General features: G+C 48.3%; 1 protein-coding gene across 6 annotated transcripts in view; it reads left to right on the forward strand.

Moving 5' to 3' along the window:
* The first annotated feature begins 6,775 nt into the window (after positions 1 to 6,775).
* The window catches only part of VSTM1 (V-set and transmembrane domain containing 1), a 38,459-nt gene continuing 25,765 nt past the window's right edge, over positions 6,776 to 19,469 (forward strand). For 4 of the 6 annotated variants that reach the window (XR_006680318.1, XM_045292852.1, XM_045292856.1 and 1 more), the window contains exons 1-2: positions 6,776 to 6,973; positions 12,736 to 12,771. Coding sequence is in view for 5 of the 6 variants with exons in the window: in XM_045292852.1 (XP_045148787.1) it covers positions 6,940 to 6,973; positions 12,736 to 12,771 (70 nt within the window). In the remaining variant the exon portion in view is untranslated. The remainder of the gene's footprint in view (positions 6,974 to 12,735; positions 12,772 to 19,469) is intronic. The other 2 variants (XM_045292855.1, XM_045292857.1) reach the window with 1 other exon arrangement.

Genomic DNA, 19,469 nt, shown 5'->3' on the forward strand with positions numbered 1-19,469 from the left:
GAGTCATATGCTCCCGGTCCCCAGCCCACAGCACCCCCTGTCCTGGTCCCTGAGGTACCCCCTAGAGGCTCTTCCTGAATTCGTTTGCCCTGAATGTTGTACACGTAGGAGTTCTCATCTCTCCCATGTTGGACTCTGGCTTCAGCTCCTCTCTCTGCCTGCCCATTTCTCATGGAGTTTCCCCTCTACCCTCCTATGGGATATAAAAAGACTTTTCCCAGCTTCTCTCCCCGAAATATAGATGTCAGACATAGGACACTGCTTATAACCAATGGTAAATGATTGTCAAGTTATCTCCCTGAAGACACCAGTCATCCAGAGCAAGGGGACACCATTGTTTCTCCCACAATAGGTGGGGCTCACACCCTGCTGTGAGGGACAGCGCATTGCTTCCCCTGAAAGCTTAGACTAAATCAAGTCACCAGCTCAAGGACAATCAAGGTTAGGCTGCCATAGTGAATCTAGGATCTGTCCATCTGTCACATGTGTGGCCCCAATCCCTCCCCTTCCTCTTATGTGCACACCCCTAGCTCATCTCCTTCCTGTCACACTTATGCCTATTGTACAGCCTCTTCCTGTGACATATGTCTTTACCTATAATTAGAGGGCATGCATGCCCCCAAAGATATATAAGCCTTGGTTAGCAATAAATCGCTCTCTCCTGCCCTCTTGTCTCTCATCTCCAAGTGGACCACCAAGAGAAGCTGAGGTGAGCATGCTACTATGAAATGTGTCTGATTCCTTTATTTTACTCTCTCTTTCCTATTTCTCTATGACTTTACTATAATCTTTATATGACTTTATTATAATCTTTATATATATTTTAACCATACTATTGTGCTTACTGAACCCGTGATAGTGTGAGGGGCTAGCTTCCCCCACATACTCCTGTATGGATGTCTCCTCTCAGTATCTCCAAGATCTTCCTTGGCTCCACAATTCTCATCTCTAAGATGCATTCCCCCCCACAAGTCTTCCCATTTTTGTTTTTGCCCCTGTTTATTTCCTGGATCCCCCATCCCTATTCCAGGAGAGGAAATACTAGCCTTGTGGATAATGAAGGAAGCCTAGTGATTGGGTTGGACCAGTAGATTTACTGGTGACATCTGAAACAAGTGAGGATGGCAAGACTTTGTCTAGTGTATTTTGGACATATTACCAGGAGGCACCAGTCCTCAGAGAGGGACATCCTGCTTGGTCAAGTAGAACGTCATAGAGAAAGAGAAGCCTTCCATGAGATGGACTGACACAGTGGCTGCAACAATGGGCCCCACCCGAAGAAAGATTGTGAGAAGGGCATTGGACCGGTCAGTGGTCTGCTCTGCTGTCCATGGGGCTGTTTTCAGCTAAAAAGGACTTGGTGGCACTTAGTACAGCAGCACCACGGAAGGCACAAGCTGTATGCCTACACCATACTCCAGTACACCACACCACACCACACCACACACACTACACCACACCATAGTACACTACACTGTACCACAGTACACACCACTTTCTTGTACATCCACACCACATCCCATCCCCTTGCTCTGGATGGCTGGTGTCTTCAGGGAGATAACTTGACAATCATTTACCATTGGTTGTAAGCAGTGTCCTATGTCTGACATCTATATGCTGGCGTCTGGAAGGTGGGGAGTCTGCACTATTCACTTCAGCATTCCCAGGGTCTACCCAAGCCCTGGCAAGAGCTCAGCAAATGCATGCGGACCACCAGAGTAGATAACTCACAGAGATAGCTCGCCAAGCCTGACACAGGGAGATGTCACAAGCTTGTGAAAGGAAGGGGCCACCACATTGGCCCCACTCCATGAGCACCATCATCAACCACTTCCTTCTGTTATTACAAGGCATGCACAGAGAGATGGAACAAGTGATGTCTTTTGCAAGGGTTAGCTGCTGCGATGAACTTAGTCTTTGGTTTTGAAAGGTTTCAGAGCCAGTCTTTCTGGAGGCACCTTATTGAGACTATAGAAGTGCTGGGAGCATAGTGGTTAAGGCTGTTAACCACAGGTTGGCACTTCAAAACCACCAGCAGCTCCAAGGGAGGGAGTCAAGGCTATCTACTCCTGTAAAGGGTTTTGGTCTTGGAGACCCACAGTTCTATCCTGTCCAATAAAGTCACTATGGGTTGGAATCGACTCGATGACAGTGAGTTTGGTTGTTTGTGTCAATGAGAGTGCAGCAAGCATATGACTGAGGGAACTTGTCTGAAGCCATTTGTGGATCCCAGAGTCAGGTCTCAACAGGTTTTATTTGGATTAAACCCATGGATGGATCAACTAGGCCCTTAGCAGCAATACTTTTACTCACTCAGGTGTGTACACATTTGAGCGTATGCGTATATTTAAATGAACTTTCTCATAGTGATAAGTGATGCTGGCTTATGACTCACAGTGTGGCTGTATATATTGCATCATCAAATAAATACTTTGAACTTAAACAAAAACTACCGACCTATGATCATTGATGTAGAGAAAAGAACATGGAGCAAAACTCAACGTCCTAAGAAACCAGGCTTACTGGTTGGATAGAGACAGGTAGGGTCCCTCAAACGATGGCCCTTTGTCACCCTTCAGAGGTAGAATCAAACGCACTCTTGTGCCAGAATAACCCACAGCTTATGACAGAAGGATTTCCCCCAGGACAGCGTTCCGAGGGTTAGGACAGCGGGAAGGATGGAGACAGGAAACGCAGGGAGGAAGTGGAATACGTGGGGTACGCATGGCGACGCTGACTGAGATGACCTGAAACGCGTGTGAACTGTTGAGAGTAACACGGATGATCTGCTCTGTAATTCTTCACCTCTTTCTCAACAGATGTTTTGGGAAGGTAAACGATGAAAGCAGAGGCGGCGTTGGCATGGAGCACGGTCAGGTATGGGGTCCAAATGGGCACCTATTTGGGAACTGAAGAACCTCTGATTGGCTGTCAGCACAGGCACTCAAGAAAAAGAAACTACCTTGCTCCCTCAACTCCCCCTCCTCTGTAATTCCAATCCATCAACCTCCAGGGACTTACCAAAGCTGAGGAGCAAAATGAGTTCAGAGATCATACTGGACGTGTCGTTACATCTCAGGACTCCCTTTCAGGACACAGCCCGATGTGGGCCGTGACAACTTGGCTCCAGCTATTTATTTCATTCCTGTCATGTGACCCTTTGTGTGTGTGTGACATCTACTTTCAGGAAATGAGAAGACAGAGCCGTCTCCCACAAGAGGAACCCCAGAGATTACAGTCTTCAAGTACCATGAGGGTAGCGGGAAGGTGGTGGGAGAAAAGGGAAACTGATCACAACAAAGGATGTATAGCCCCCCGCACACACACACATACACACACACTACAGAATGATGAACAACAGAAACATAGGTTAAGGGAGACAATGGTCGGTGTATGATATGAAAGTAATAATAATTTATAAATTCTCGAGGGTTCATGAGAAGGGAGGGTGGGGGAGGGAGGAAAAAAGGAGGAGCTGATACTAAGGGCTCAAGTAGAAAGAAAATGTTTTGAAAAGGATGATGTCAACCTATGTACAAATGTGCTGGACACAATGGAAGGATGGATGGATTGTGATAAGAGATGTATGATGCCCCAATAAAATGATTTTTTAAAAATACATCATTAGAGCAGTGTACCAGTTGTTAAATTATTTGAATTTTACCACTGATACACTCACTTAAGACTGCGTGCCCAATTCATTTATCTCTCATGCACCTCACGGACCCAAGAAGCCTTAACTGTGGCGAGACGGTGTAGTGAAATGATTTCTTTTATGTGGCCTTCGCCTCGGCTCTGTGTGAGAAAGAGAAAAAAGAAAACTGAGTCAGAGGGATTTCCCCTGGGCTGATGGGACTCCCAGTACGATGGCCTTTAGACACCCTTTTAACCTGGACTGGAACCCATCCCTGGGTATCGCCTTTCAGCCCGACGACAGACAAGCTTATACAGTGAACACAAGGAATGTGTGTCTGCAAACACTCAACCTTATGAGCTCCAAAGGGCAGTATTTGTCCCCTCAGCAAAACAGAACAACCAACCAAGTTCTGAAGACAGGAAGGGTTGGCGATGGGGTGGTGGTGGTGGTGGTGGGTGGAAACGGGGAGCCCAAGGAGGGAGGGGAGAGAGCAGAGGGTTTTCATTTTGAGGGTCTTGCGACCCATGTTGCAAAACAAAAATTGTGTATGTTGTTGAATGGGAACCTAATTTTCTCAACTCACAATAAAAGGTTCAAAGAAAGAAAGAGGTTGTACCTGCAGTGCGCCAGAAGCTAGGCCACATATAGACCCTATAGAACTCAAGAAGAACACAGACAGACGTATGTACATCTATGGTAGTAACATTATCTGGTGTCAACTAGAGACTATTAAGAGTGAAGGAGTGGAGTTTTAGCCTGTCAATCAGGTCGCAGCTTGATTACCTCATTTGGAAGCGTTAGGGGGATAAACAGCTCTTGGAGGCAGGACACTCACTCACTCCCTGCAAGACCTTCCTGTCGAGAAGCCACATAGAGATATGCTAGAGCCCTGGAGCTGGAGGAGCCACGTGGAGACCCATGCCAGCACTGAGATGCTTCCACCGCCATTGGGTCCACAAGACTTTCCACCCACTGGTCTGTGATCTTCCTGCATTTGGCATCACTGCATGTGTTTTGTGAGTCTGAAGAGGAATTTATAGACTGGTTTTGGACAATAGGCTAATACCAGACTTACGGACTTGAACTGGACTGGGCTGTTTTCCTAATATACAGTTAGTTTTTATATAAAGCTCTTTCTTATACACATGAGTGTCAATGAACTTGTTTCTCTAGTCCACCCAGACTAACACAACGATAGTAGTATATTGTTTCCCTGAAGGAAAGCCCAGAGAGGTCAAGCCCATTCAAGGGTGAACGTTAGGCTGCCATCATGAATCTAGGGTCCTCCCATCTTGTCACATAAACACCTCGAGTTCCACACCTTCCTATGATGTGCACACCCCTAGCTCATCCCCTTCCTGTGCTACGTATGTCCATGGTATATCCCCTCCTATTGCTTGTATTGCCTATTGTACAGCCCCTTCCTGTGACATGTGTGGTTACCTGTAGTCATGCCCCCTAAAGAGATATAAGCCTTGGTTAGCAATAAATCTCTCTCTGGCTCTCTCCTGCCCACCCATCTTCCATCTCCACGTGGACCACCAAGTGGGGCTGAGGTGAGCATGCTACCATGAAATGCGTCTGACTTCATTATTTCAATCTCTCTTCTATCTCTCATGTTCTCCATGATTTTACTATAATTTTTATTTGTTATTGCAATACAATTGTGCCTACTGGACCTGTGATGATTTGTTAGGGGCAGGCTCTCTCCTGACAATGATGGAACCTGTCTCATGCACTGTGGACAGGTTGTCAGGAGGGACCAGTCCCTGAATATTGGCGGCATGCTTGATAAGGTAGAAGTTCAAGGGCAAAGGGGAAGACCCTCAAGAGTTGGATTGACACAGCGTCTACAACAATGGTGTGTCAATCTGAGAAGTCTAGAGAAACAAATTCATAGACACTTATATGTGTACAGCAAAGAGTAATTGTATATTAAGAAAGCATCCCAACTCATTCCAGATCAAGTCCATAAGTCCGACATTATTCCTGTATTCTACCTTTGCCCACGTCCTGCCGTGTTTAAGAGGGTCGTCCTTGTTTCTATTTCTTGTTGTTGTGGTTGTTTTTATATCGTTTTACTGGGGGCTCTTACAGAGACCGTACCATTCCACAGTTCGATCACATCATGCAGTATTGCACAATTGCTTCCACAATCAGTTTCAAAACAGTTTCTTTCTTCTTGAACCCCTTGATATCAGCTCCCCTTTTTTATCCCCTCCCCCAAACACGTTTTTTCTTCCTATAATAGCTTTTTGTTTGTTTGTGCCATATCTTACACAATCCAGTGTATCCATTCAGATACAATTCTGTTGTTCGATCCCACCATCCTCTTAAATGGATTATACCGTCATCGATGCTATCAGCTCCTCATTCATCATTGTTTCTGTTGGGTGCAGACTGCTACCCCAGTGCATGAAGGCACGGGGGCTTGTTATTCTGCTCCTGTGTAAGCACCGCCTGTGGTTCCTCCCTTATTTTTACTATTGTGTAAATGGTTGCCGTGAACATGGGTGTGCATAGGTCTGTCTGGGTTGTGTTCTTGATTTCTTCAGGATAGACACCCAGTAGAGGGATTGCAGGATGGACTGGTTATCGTCTCAGAAGGGAACAGTAACCCCCGGGGGGGGGTGTGTGTGTGTGTGTGAACACACCTTAGAAGAAGGAACTAGCTTTTAGGGCAGCGGTTCTCAACCTGTGGGTCACGACCCCTTTGGGGGTCGAATGACCCTGTCACAGGGGTCACCTGATTCATCACAGTAGCAAAATGTCAGTGATGAAGTAACAACGAAAATGATGTGATGGTTGGGGGGTCACCGCCACATGAGGAGCTGTATGAAAGGGTTGCGGCATTCGGGAGGTTGAGAACCCCTGCTTTGGGAGTTCAGAAAGGGTAGGAAGAGAGGGGGAGGAGTGACGTCAGATCGTGGGGACTGCAGTCAAGGGCTGTTGAATGTGAAAGTGCAGTCTGCTCTGTAAATCTCAAAGTTAAAAAAAGCAAACAAACAGAAAGAAGCCGAGAGCCGCTGGGCAGGGGAGCAGGGTGGAAGTGGGCTGGGTGGAGTCCCAGGCGTGGAGCCCAGTGTGGAAAGAGGAAGATGTTGTTTTGCTAAACTGGCTGTGAGGCCGAAGCCGGGAACCAGGGCTCAGGAGGCCCGGAGGGAGGGTCAGGGTTCATTGGCCACCCACACATCCTGGATTCAGAGTGGGTGGGAAGAGAGCCACCAACCGGGCAGCCCTGCTGTCTCCAGAGATCTGCACCGCCTGGGCCTGGCGCCGGATCTGGGCTCGGAAGAGTTACAATGCACACGGAATGCCTTCTCCTGCTTTGCCTGGGTGAGTCTCCCAGGACCAGGGCGAACGGGACTGCGGGGATGAGCAAATGCGGGCTGGGCTGGGAGCTGAGCGTACAGCAGGGGGAGAACAGAGAAGATGGCTTCCAGGGGGCGTGTGTGTGTGTGTGTGTGTGTGTGTGTGTGTGTGTGTGTGTGCACGGCGCGTGTGTGTAAGCCAAGAGCTGGAGGAGTGGTAGAATTCTCGAGTTCCATGTGGGAAGGTCAGTAGGGCCAGAGGGTATTACAGGTAGGTTGTGGAATAGCAGAATGGGCAGAGACGGAGTACAGCTTAGGTTGATGGGTTCAAACCCAGACTCAGCGCTGAGGGACCACACACCAGACTCTGTCCAGTACGGAGTGTGGACCCGGAGCTTCCACCTGGGACAAGCTTTTATAGCCATAACACACACAGGCATCTTTTTTTTTTTTTTAAGGCGAACTCTGCATTATCTTTAGTTTGCAATTTCCCCCTCCAAAAAAGCCGCAGGTAGCAGCATGCGGTTTTTCTAAAAGTGACAGTGTACAAAAGCAGAATATTTTGCAAGGTCAGGTTGACAGTTGCACAAGCTTGGACACACCCCGTCATCTACTATCCCTATTTCGGACCCGGCCTCAATAGAGCTTCCTTATCACAGGGCTCCTTGGAGGACGAGGACGGGGCGACGTCCTCTCACCTCCTTTGGACAGGTTCTCAGGAGGGGCCGGCCCTGGAGAAGGACTCGTGCTTAGTCAAGTGGAGGGGCAGAGAAAGAGAGGGCGGCCCTCAAGAGAGATGGGTGGACACAGCGGCTGCCCCGATGGGCTCAGGCCTGGGGACAGTTGTCAGGATGGTGCAGGACCAGGCAGTGTTTCCTTCTGTCGTGCGTGGGATCGCGATGGGTTGGAACCAGCTCCATGACACCAATCAACAACAGCCCCATGTGGGAGAACCGAAATTAAAGACCCCTCCTGTCAAGTCCATTCTGATGGGCAAGTGACCCCAGAAGACAGGGCAGAACTGCCCCCAGAGGGTTTCCAAGGCTGTCAGGCTTGACACAGACAGAGAGCCTCATCCTTCTCCGGAGGAGCTGCTGGGTGGGTCGGAAGTGCTGAGCCGGCAATCAGCAGCCCCGTGCTTAACCCACCGCGCCACCAGGCCTCCCAGCCACCAACGCAAGGCCTCCAAGTCAAGTCTGACCATCAAGACCCTCCCTGTACAGGGTCTCTCAGGCTGTGAATCAGCGGTTCTCAACCTGTGGGTCGGGACCCCTTTGGGGGTCAAACGACCCTTTTACAGGGATCGCCCGATTCATCACAATGACAGTGATGAAGTAGCCCCGAAAATAATGTTATGGTTGGGGGTCACCACCAGATGAGGACCTGTATGAAAGGGTCAGGGCATGAGGAAGGTTGAGAACCACTGCTTTAAATCTTTACGGGAGCTGATAGCCTCGTTTTTTGCCCTTGCACCAGCTGGTGGGTTTGAACCACCGACCTGGAGTTCAGCAGTCCAGGGCTTACCGGACAGCGCCAGCCACTAGGCACCTCCCACGATGTGTACACAAGACACCAGAGACTGGGAGATCTGTGGGGACACCCTTCTGTTTAGGAAGCTGGGAGATGTATGCCCGGGATGGGATTTTCCAAGTCCGGAGCCTGGAAACCCCACGGGCTCATCACAGGTCGCCCGCTGACAGGTCGTCGTCAGGTGATTTCAAGCTTCACGGCCTAGAGACCCTGCTTACCACAGAAGGAAGCAACCCCTGGTCCTGGGCCATCCTCCCAATCGTTATGTTGGCAGCCACCTAGTCAGTCCATCTCCTGATCCTCTGCTTTACTGTCCTGGATGCCCTTCTCCAGGGGCAGGAATACAGGAAAGTTTTAGGGCAGCGGTTCTCAACCTGTGGGTCGCAGCCCCTTTGGGAGGCAAACGACCCTTTCACAGGGGTCGCCTAAGACCATCGGAAAACACATATTTCCCATAATCTTAGGAACGGAGACACCCACCTCTATCGTCTCCAGGAGGGTCCGCCCACATGCAGATACGCCCACATGCGAGTACCCTGCGTGAAGACTGTGACCCATGCTACACCATGCTTCAAGACAACATTTCATTGATTTGTCATTAGAAACAAATATTGCACAATATAGAATGACATACTGTTTTTGTGATTCATCACTCTGCTTTCATGATGTTCAATTTGTAACCATGAGAATCCATCCTGCCTCTCAGATCTCTACATGACGATTCATAACAGCAGCAAAGTGACAGTGAGGAAGTAGCAACGAGAATAATTTTATGGTTGGGGGTCACCCCAACCTGAGGAACTGCATTAAAGGGTGGCGTCCTGAGGAAGGTTGAGAACTGCTGCTCTAGAGACAAGGGACGAGGTATGAAAGACCAAACACGAGTATTAGTTGATAGGCTTTATTTGGGGATAATGGGAGTTTCAGAGCTCACAGGGAAAGAGGGAAAAGGACTTACCCTAATCACTGGGGTAAGCGAGGGAGGTTGGAGTCCTGTGAAAGGAAGGGGGAGACCAGCCTGTAAGGTATTAGAGCCCACAAGGACCACAATTGCACAGAAAAAGAGGGAAACAGGTTTTAATACAGACTCACTAGCAAGCTGCGGTCGAGTTCGGTGAAGAAGGAGTTAAGGGGGTCTTCCTTGGCGGCAGTCACTGCCTGTCGTTTTACTGCAGAGAGCAAGGTTGTGGCGGAGAAGGAGAGAGAGAGAGAGAGAGAGAGAGAGAGAGAGAGAGAGAGAGAGAGAGAGAGAGAGAGAGAGCAGTGAGAACAGAGGACGATTCTCTAGGGTATTTCAGTCTTTGGCACGTCTACAAATCTTTAAGACAGGAGGGGTCCGCACCTTTCAGGTTGGCTCCTTCTGGGCCAACGCTCACGGCTGCAGGCCGTGATGACGTCCTTTTGCCTCCCGGCTGCGCGGAAGAAATTGGGTCGGTGGATTTGTTCGTGAACAAATAGCGGAGGGTTAACGTTGGCTGGAAACTGCAAACAGTCTCGCTATGGGACCCTTTAAATCCCAGCAGGGCAGAGTGGTACAGTCCCCCAGGACAGGACGCTCCGGGTCTGGTGGGTGTGAGGGCAACAGAGAAGAGTGCTCTCCGAGGGCACGGGAGTGAGGGGCATTTCCTGGGCAGCCCCGTTCTCAGAGGGATGTTAACCATCCTCGAATGCAATGAGCCCTGGTGGCCGCTTTGGGTTGCTAAACCGCAAGGTCAACGGCGAGAAGCCCACACTTGTTCCCTGGGAGAAAGATGAGGCGGACTGCTTCTATACAGATTCATAGCCTGGGGGAGCCTGTGAGCCAGTTCTACTCTGTCCTGTAGGGTCTCTGTGAGTTAGGGGGGTGGGGGGGAAGGGGGCCCTTCCTGGAGGCGCTGTGATGAAGATTGGGCTGCGAACCATAGGTCAGCAGGTTAAAACCACCAGCTGCTCTGAGCGAGAAACGGGTAAAGAGTTACAGTCTGGGAAACCCCTGGGGGCAGGTCCCCCCTGTCCTGTAGGGTCGCCATGTGTTGGCATCAACTCAATGGCAGGGAGTTTGGCTTTGGGCCAGTTGGAGTCAACTTCTTGGTGTTGGTTTTGTTTTTATTTTCATTTCTGTTGACCACACATCGCTGACTGGGAAAAGGAAGGCTGGAGTCTCGCCGCGACTTGGCCACACAAGAACTTGGCTCGGCTCGGGAGTGTCTGTGCGCCCAGCCTCCTGGTTCCTCGTTGGTGATGTTGGGAGTTCATTGCCCCAGTTCCTTCCTTCTTCTCATGAGGACCCTTCCCTTTGGGGCATGCACCTCCCCTGCACACACATCCACACTGCAGCGCCGGCTGTCAGCCCCAACGAGCGGCGGCGGAACTCTGCTCCAGGGGTCTCTGAGGGCTGTTTTCTCATGAGATTGGTCACCAGGTCTTACTTCCCCATCCCTCTTGGTGGACTGGAACCTCCACCCTGTATACGAACAGAACAGTGCATTAACCATGCCAACCACTCAGGAAGGCGAAGGGACCAGGCTGCTCTCTGCACTCCCACGGATCTTGAATTCTTTGCAATATTGAGTCCAAAACCAAAAAGCACATTCACGGCCATTGAGAGGATTCCAACCCACAGCAACCCTATGGGACAGAGCAGAATTGCTCCTGTGCATTTCCGACGCTGTAACCCTTGAACAGGAATAGCCAGCCTCATCTATCCTGTGAGGGGCGGCTCTGGTGGATTCGAACCGGCGACCTTTTGGTTAGCCACTAAGCACTTAACCACTGTGCCATCAGGCTTCCTTCCTCTACACTCTCACAACCCAAACCAAACTCACTGCCATCGAGTCGATTCTACAGCCCTACAGGACAGAGGTTGCAAACCGAACTGCGACTGTAGGTTTCTGCGGCTGTGGCTCTTTAGGGGAGGAGAGAGCTTCATCTTTCCCCTCTCGGGGTGGCTGGTGGGTTTGAACCACTGGCTTTTCGATTAGCAGCTTGATGCATGATGCCCGATGCCACCAGAGGTCCTATATTAGATTCCTTAAGAAATAGTTACGGCCAAGTGATCTCTGCTACACGGTGACCCAATGTGTGTCAAGACTGTGCTTCTAGGGTTTTCAATGGCTGGTTTTTTCAGAAGTAGATCATCAGGCCCTTCTGCGACACCTCCGAGGGGATAGAACTTGCAACCTTTGGGGTAGCAGTTGAGCACCCTAACCATTTGCATCACCCAGGCACTGCCTAGGAGGTGAAAATGAACACTGAATTCTACACTATTCAAGCTGTAATTCTACACCTCATGGGTCTCCCACGGTGCAGCTGGTGGGTTTGAACCATCCATCTTACGATTATCAGTCCAACTCCTAGTTCTCTGTTTGAATGACAGAGAAAACCTGCCCCACACATTTCGCTGTCAAATAACCTTGCCGCTATTTGAGTGGTAAAGGTGAAAACTTCAATTACAGAAAATATGAGCAGAAAACGCAAGTAAATAGCTAGAGATTTCTAGATGGTAAAAGGGAGTTTAATCATGGAAGCCATACGAGGAATGAGAAAAATACCTCCCTGCTGTTTAGGTGACTCTGATTCATAGTGACCCGGTGGGACGGAATACAGCTGCCCTCGTGGGTGTTCTGAGACTTTAAAATCACTACCGGAGTGGAAAGCCAAACAAACAAACAAACAAACAAACAAGAGAGCAACCTCACTGCCACCAAGTTGATGTGACTCATAGGGACCCTATAGGACAGAGTAAACTCCCCTTGTGAATTCCCAAGACTGTAACTCTTTCCGGGAGTCTCCCGTGGGGCAGCCTAATTTATAACCAAGCCTCGTCTTTTTCCTGCAGAAAGGCTGGTGAGTTCGAACCCCTGACCTTGTGGTTAGCAAGTCAACTTGTAACCTAGTACACCACCGGGGCTTGGTGTGTAACCCACCATTATCTTAGTGATGAACAACAGGGTCAAACTCACTGCCGTCAGGTCAATGCTGACTCATAGGGACCCTGTGGGTCAGGGTGGAACTGCCCCACGAGTTTCTGAGACTGTGAATCTTTACGGAAGTAGCCTCATCTTCCCCCCTTGGTGGGCATGGTGGTTTCGAACCGCTGGGTAACCAGTGCGACATCAGGGCTCCTACAGGATAAGGGTCAATGGTAAACCTGTAGGAATATCTTCAAGGAGTGTGGTGTTTCTTCAGCAAACTAGCTCTCTCCCTCTCTCCCCTCCGCCTTGCTCGTCCTCTTGAGATCAGCGCGCACATTCGTCTCTCACCGTGCTTCTTTTCCAGGGCTGTGTCTGGGTTACGAAGAGGAGAAAAAGCCTGGTGAGTTTCCTTCCCCTTCATTTCACGTTTTCTCTGCAGCCTAAGCCCCATGACCTTTCCCCTCCGACCCTGTGCATCCCCCCAAGCTCTTCCTGGTCATCGAGAGGAAGGCTCCAGTGAACGAACCGAGCGTCATTCACTTGGACCAGAATTCCAGAGAGCTTACTTAAGTAACCCCAACATGTAGCGTCCCGACCTGCGGGACGCACGAGCAAGGCCCTGCTGGGAAAGACGAACCTGGATGGAGAAAAGACACGGGGACGTGGAGCAAGACAAAACTCTGATCAAGCTCATTTATTTGGGCAAAGCTGGGGTATAAAAAAGGGGAACTGGGAGGTGCATATTTTAATAAGGTGTGCTACACAACATCCAATCCAACATGTACATTAATGAAGCATAAGAATGTTAACCAATCAGCTGCAGGTAAAAAGGCGCGCGCTAGTTCTCAAAGACGTCCTGCATGCAGACTTAAGGTTCATCAGGCGTAATGCAAAGTCCATCGTAGTCCAATGAGCGCTCGGCATTATTAACCAATGGGTGAAAAGGTTAACTCTTACAACCGCCTGTGCTACAGAGCACGTAGCTAGGAACGTGGAGGTAGGGTTGGGCAGGAATTAGGCAGGGCCAGTCCCCCACAGGTTTAGCAAATGAAAGACGAAACTTAACAACCAGGAAGCAGCCAAGTTCGGCTCCTGGCTGAGGCTAAGGCCTTAATGGCCACCGGCTCCCAACACCAACACTTATTTCCATGTGTTTTCGTCGTTATGCCTTGTGGTTTATAGAACAAATTAGTTTTCCATTCCACAACCTGTGCGCGTTTTGTTGTGTAACATTAGTTGCCAGGCAACAACACTCGTTCCAGGTCCTCCGTGGGATTTCCGTTTCCACCTGTCCCTTTTCCTTGCCTTGTTCTGACTTCTGAACTATTGGGTTTGGGTTAAATGCTTCCATTTTTGGTCTTGTGTGATTGTTTATTCTGCATAGTTTATTTCCGGTGTTATCCTTTGCTCATTAAGTGCAGCTGTGTTGGGTTGCAAGGCGATCCCTGGGGCCGGATTCCATGCTAGGTTTAAAGATATTTAAGGGCTTCAGTCTTGTGGGTTCCACCACTCTCTATCAGATCAGTAGTCTGGTCTCTCTCTCTCCCTCTCTTTAAATCATTTTATTGGGGCTCGTACAACTCTTATCACAATCCATCCATCCATCCATCCATCCATCCATCCATCCATCCATTGTGTCAAGCACATTTGTACATTTGTTGCCACCATCATTCTCAAAACATTTGCTTTCTACTTGAGCCCTTGGTATCAGCTCCTCCTTTTTCCCCACGCTCCCCCTCCCTCACGAACCCTTGATAATTTATAAATTATGATTGTTGTGTCATGTCTTACACTGTCCGAAGGATGGTCTCTTTAGTGATTTTCATTTTCATTCTACATTTTTCTCCCAGTCTACCCACGACCTCTTGTGGTTCCAGTCAGAGCAGTCAGTGGTGGTCGGGAACCACCATGCAATGGAGCCAAATGCGGGACGATCACAAGCCAGTGGGCAGAAAGGCTTTGGGTCCAGTGGCGCTGTAAGCATCTCAGGCAGGGGTCTCTCTGTGGCTTCTCTGGCTTCTGAGGTCTGGTTGCCTCCATGTGGCTTGCGTCCAGGGACTGGCAGAGAGAAAGAAGTGTCTTCCACCTCCAAGGAGGAAGTACCAGATTTCCCAGAATCCCAGGAGGCCACGCCCACACAGAAGCCTCATTGGCTATCTCCAGATTGACAGCCTAGACGCCACCCCAACACTCTTAATCCTCAAATTGACAATTATATAGCTGCCACACTGAGCAATGGAGGCTTTGGTTTATGCAGTCCATTAATCCTTGCATGGATCACTTCCATTTGAATACGTATTTCTTTTGTTGAAATCATTTTATTGGGAGTTCGTACAATTCTTATCACAATTGCCGGAACCTGCCGGCGAGTCAAACAGTCCTGAAAGGGGGAGTGAGGATTAAGGAAAAAAGAGAGACAGAAAGTATTGGGAGGGCAACAGTGAATACTGAAGCCCCAAGTTTATTCCACATCCCTCTTTTATACGTGTAGAAAAAACCCCGGAGTTATAATTATCTCATTGTTAAGCAAGCTTACTTGATACACTTCATCAACGTTTAAGCCAAGCATTCTTAAGAAGATTTCACATCTTGCTCCTGGACTCGCGTACTTCCTTGTACTTGCTCAATGGCCTGCCCAAATGCCAAACCACGGAGGAGAACAGCACATAGGTTACGAGAAATCGTAACCATTTCAAGACTAGGGCGCAGATGGCCTCCAACATTTCCCCCTTTTTTATTTACAAAAGACGTCCTTTCTCAAAACACCTGCAGATGACTGCCTGTCTTAGGTGGTCGGGTCTCGAAATCACCCTTACCCGTCATCGGCCATAGTCTTCCAGGCGACCATGACCTGTCTTAGGTTGGGAGACTCGGCTCGATCTTACCCGTCCCTGGCTATCCAGCCTCTGCCTTACCCCCCTGTACGGGGAGGGGGCGAAGTGCGCAGGTGCACTTCATGTAACGTAGTTCTTAAGGTCATAACTTCAAGCATAACCTTGTGCAACATCATAGGGAGGAGGCACAGGATCAATAACACATACACACTCACTCCTGATGTGGCCACGGACATAAGCATGTGAGGCCGACCTCCGAGACTTCCCCACGTGTAGTATTAAATTAAAAAAATAAATGATGCTGAGGGAGGGTGAGGAACCAGCCCCCACCCGCTGATTATTCCTACGGAGTTCAGTAATACTACTTCTGGGTTCAGTAATGCACAATTGTATGGTTGAGATATATAAGTATTATATTAAAGTCATCGAGAACATGAGAGATAATACAATAATACAGTCAGGCATGATACATAGCAACATTGCTCACCTCAGCCCAGCTTGGTGGTCCACGTGGAGAGAGGGGGAAGGGAAGGAGGGAAAGGGAACAAGGGAGAGGGGGAAGAGTCAGGGAGGTCAGAGTCCGAGAGAGAAGTCCGACCTATATTGCTGACCCATGCCTATATCCCTTTTGGGAGCATGCCAGCCCACTAATTACAGGTAGAGACATACGTCACAGGGAGGGGTTGCACTATAGGCTACACAGCAATGAGAGGGTGGTCTATGGGGTGGTCTCTGGGTCTCCATAGGAACATTATCAGTAGGGTGCAAACGCCTCCTACAGGAACCAAGCTAATGGCCTTAGGCTCCAGAGAGAGGTAGTCTATTGTCTCCAGCAGCAGGGAGCAGGCCCAGCCCTGCTGTGGGATGAGACAGCAGTCTAGCAGCAAGTATCTGACTTCCCCCCACACCCACGAAGGGAGAGCATCTCGAAAATGCTGGAGCCAATTTGCTGCGGCTTTAGCGGCATCACAATCAAGGGGCTTAGCATTCTTCATGGCCTGTGTTTCCTGATGGAGTTGCAATAAATCTAAAGATTCATTAGCATTGTGCCAAATACCTTGGAGATGATTATCCCAACTCTGTTGGCTGCTATTATGCTGTTTATGTGAGACACAGATCCATGACTACTCAGCATGCCATTCTAGACGAGATCTAACCTTGAGCCCCTGTACCTCGTCTCCCAAGTACATGACCATGTCCTAGAGAGCATTGACCTTTTGGTCTAGTTTCTTGTCTATGTCCTCTTGAGTTCCCAGCACAGGGGTCACATTTTCCGTTAATCCATTAACGTAACCGGCAGTTTGTGTGCTCTGTGAGAGTGCACTGGCCGCAGTAGTAGCAGTAGCAACCAAACTTAACACAGCTAAGATACCTGCTATAAGCAAGCCGATAAAGCGCTTTGGTCTCATTAAAGCATACTCAATTTCCTTTAAAACCTGTAACCCACTTTCTGAATACCATGGCCCAGTGATAGTCACTGGCAACATAATAAATGAAGGTTGTCGCAGAATGGCAATAACAGTGCCCTGAGAGGTCCAAGTAACACAATTAGTCAAATTAAAATTTTCACAAGACATATTAAACATAAAGTCTTTATGATTTATAATAACATCTCCCACTAAAAGTACCTAAGGTGATGGTACACATGCAGTTTGTGATGTTGTATCAGATAGGTTTGTCCATGAGACATGATCTCCACAAGATGGTTTTGTTGTTTCACCGAGTCTCCAGTCCACAAGGTGAAAAAAGATTGCGGAACAGATAAGTTGACACTCCCCTCGCTTTGCACAGGGAGGGTAATGCGCACCATTTGTCCAACTCCGCTCCTTGTTGTCGGATACAGCCGCATGCAACCCTCACGGCTGATAGTCTGACGCTTATGTACACACAAAGGAAGTCCCACTCCCTGTCCTGAATAGGTACAGTTGGAAATAGTTTGTGACTGCATATGCCTTGTAGCTGGCTGTCAAGAGGCGTGAATCATTAACCCACACTGTGACTTCTGGACCTTCCCAGGTAGCAGGATGTAAAAATAGTGCATCAGGAACGTAAGCCCAGTACTGCTCATTACTTGACGCTGTATCGTCCCCAGGAACGTCCCTGCATGATCTGCAAACCGCACGAGCCGTTCAGGCAGCCACCGTGCTCCATCAGCACCCTGCGGAGAAACACAACCATGCCCTCGCCCCCATGTTAATACCGGGTCGGGGCCATACCACTGTCCTGTCAGGGGATCTTTCCATCGGACCCTGGCATAAGAATTGCTAGTGGTGGGGTGCCAAAAGCGATCTGCTGCCGAACGCCCTTGTCTATCCAAAGTTAAAAAATTGAAAATAAATAAGGCATGGTTAAGAGTATTTTGTGGAGAACGGGGGTATAAAACTCCCCCTTTTTTATTTTTTGCAACTGGGATTTTAATGAGCCATGAGCTCTCTCCACAATGCCTTGTCCTTGAGGATTATAAGAAATGCCTGTTTTGTGTAGAATATTAAAATTTTTACAAAAAGCAGCAAGTGGAATATCCGGGACCATTGTCCATCTTGATGACATTAGGAATTCCCACAATGGAAAAGGTTTTTAGACAACGGGAAGCAACATGTTTCGTAGCTTCCCCTGTTTGGGCAGTGGCCAAAATGAGTCCAGAAATAGTGTCAATACTAACATGAACATGCTGTAATTTGCCAAATTCAGGAATGTGGGTCACATCCATCTGCCACAATTGATTAGGTTTCATACCACGGGGACCGACTCTCAAATGAGGGACAGTAGTGTGCTGAGGACAAACTGAACATTGCTTTACGATCTGTCTAGCAGCCTCTCTGGTAATTTTAAATTGATGTCTTAAAGTTAAGCTGTTCTGGTGGTGTGAAGCATGGGATTGTGGGGTTGAAAACAACAAAACGAGTGCTTGAATCAGCAAAAGCATTTAATTCCGATAAGGGGCTGGGGAACCCTGAGTGGGCCCGGATATCACCCACAAAACAAGAGTGAGTTCTACGTTGTACAGCTTGTTGAATTTGTAAAAATCAGGCCTGAACGCTATGATTAGCCGTTTGTAGTTGTGCAACAGATTCTAATCTATTTATAGCTTTTACTACATGCTGACTATCAGAATATAAATTGAATTCCTTTTGAGGTAAAGTCTGGAACACAGCAGCCACGGCCTGCAACTCCCTGATGTGAGCCGAGGCTGGCTTTAACTGGCGGGGAGGCGCGTGGCCCTTTAGGACAAACACTGCTGTCCCATTTGAGGATCCATCAGTAAATCCCAAAGATGCACCAGTGATAGGCTTACTTTTAAGTATCCGAGGGAATAAAAACTCAAGTACTTGTGCACATTGTAATAATGTATCATTAGGATAATGATGATCAACTTTTCCCAAAAATCCAGTAATAGAAATAGCCCCCAAATCTGAATTTTGGAAAAGCCTATCAACCTGTTGTTTGTTACCTGGTATCCCAATAGTCTGGGGGTCAGCATCAAAATACTTTTTGGATTCTACTCTGACCATTCGAATTAAGCTAGCAACTACATCATAGTAAGGCCTAATAACTCTACGTGGAGATGCTGGTACATGAGCCCAAAAAAGGGGCCCTTGTTGCCATATGACTGCAGTTGGTGTATGCTTGGGAGGCAAATCAAAAGCATCCCAGGGTGAGTCATATTTAATACATTTTATTTGTTGTTTTTGGATGGTGTCTTCTACTATCTGAAGAGCCATTCTACCATCTGGGGTCAAATGCCGAGATGAATTGGGGTCTGATTCTCCTTTTAAAATATCAAATAAAGGTTTTAATTGCCCAGTTGTAAGTTTTAAATAGGGTCTTATCCAATTTATCTTTCCCAACAATTTTTGAAAATCACTTAAAGTTTGTAAATCATCTTTTCTCAATTCTAATTTCTGGGGCACAACATGTTTGGGTCTTAAAGTATATCCTAAATAGGAAAAAGGAGGGTCTCTTTGTACCTTATCAGGTGCTATGACCAAGCCATGCGTTTTTAAACAGGTCTCTAAAGAAGCATATGCACTAAGAATAGTTTGGTCCATATGCGCCATAAGAATGTCATTGGAGCGTGTGTTTCCTTTAGTTTGATTCACATATCTCTCATTTGAGCCCCTGAGGATGCAGAAGCTTCCTCCCAACCTACCACTTTCGGATCATCCTGGCAAGCCGCCTGCGTCTCTAGCGCCGAGTTACTGTTCTCGAGTTGAGGCACTGCAGAGGTGGCAAAGATTCCTAAATCCTCATCATGATCATGTGG

Source organism: Echinops telfairi, unplaced genomic scaffold, assembly GCF_000313985.2.
Source record: "Echinops telfairi isolate 266 unplaced genomic scaffold, ASM31398v2 ScPeMD7_655;HRSCAF=1070, whole genome shotgun sequence".
Taxonomy (NCBI): Eukaryota; Metazoa; Chordata; class Mammalia; order Afrosoricida; family Tenrecidae; genus Echinops; species Echinops telfairi.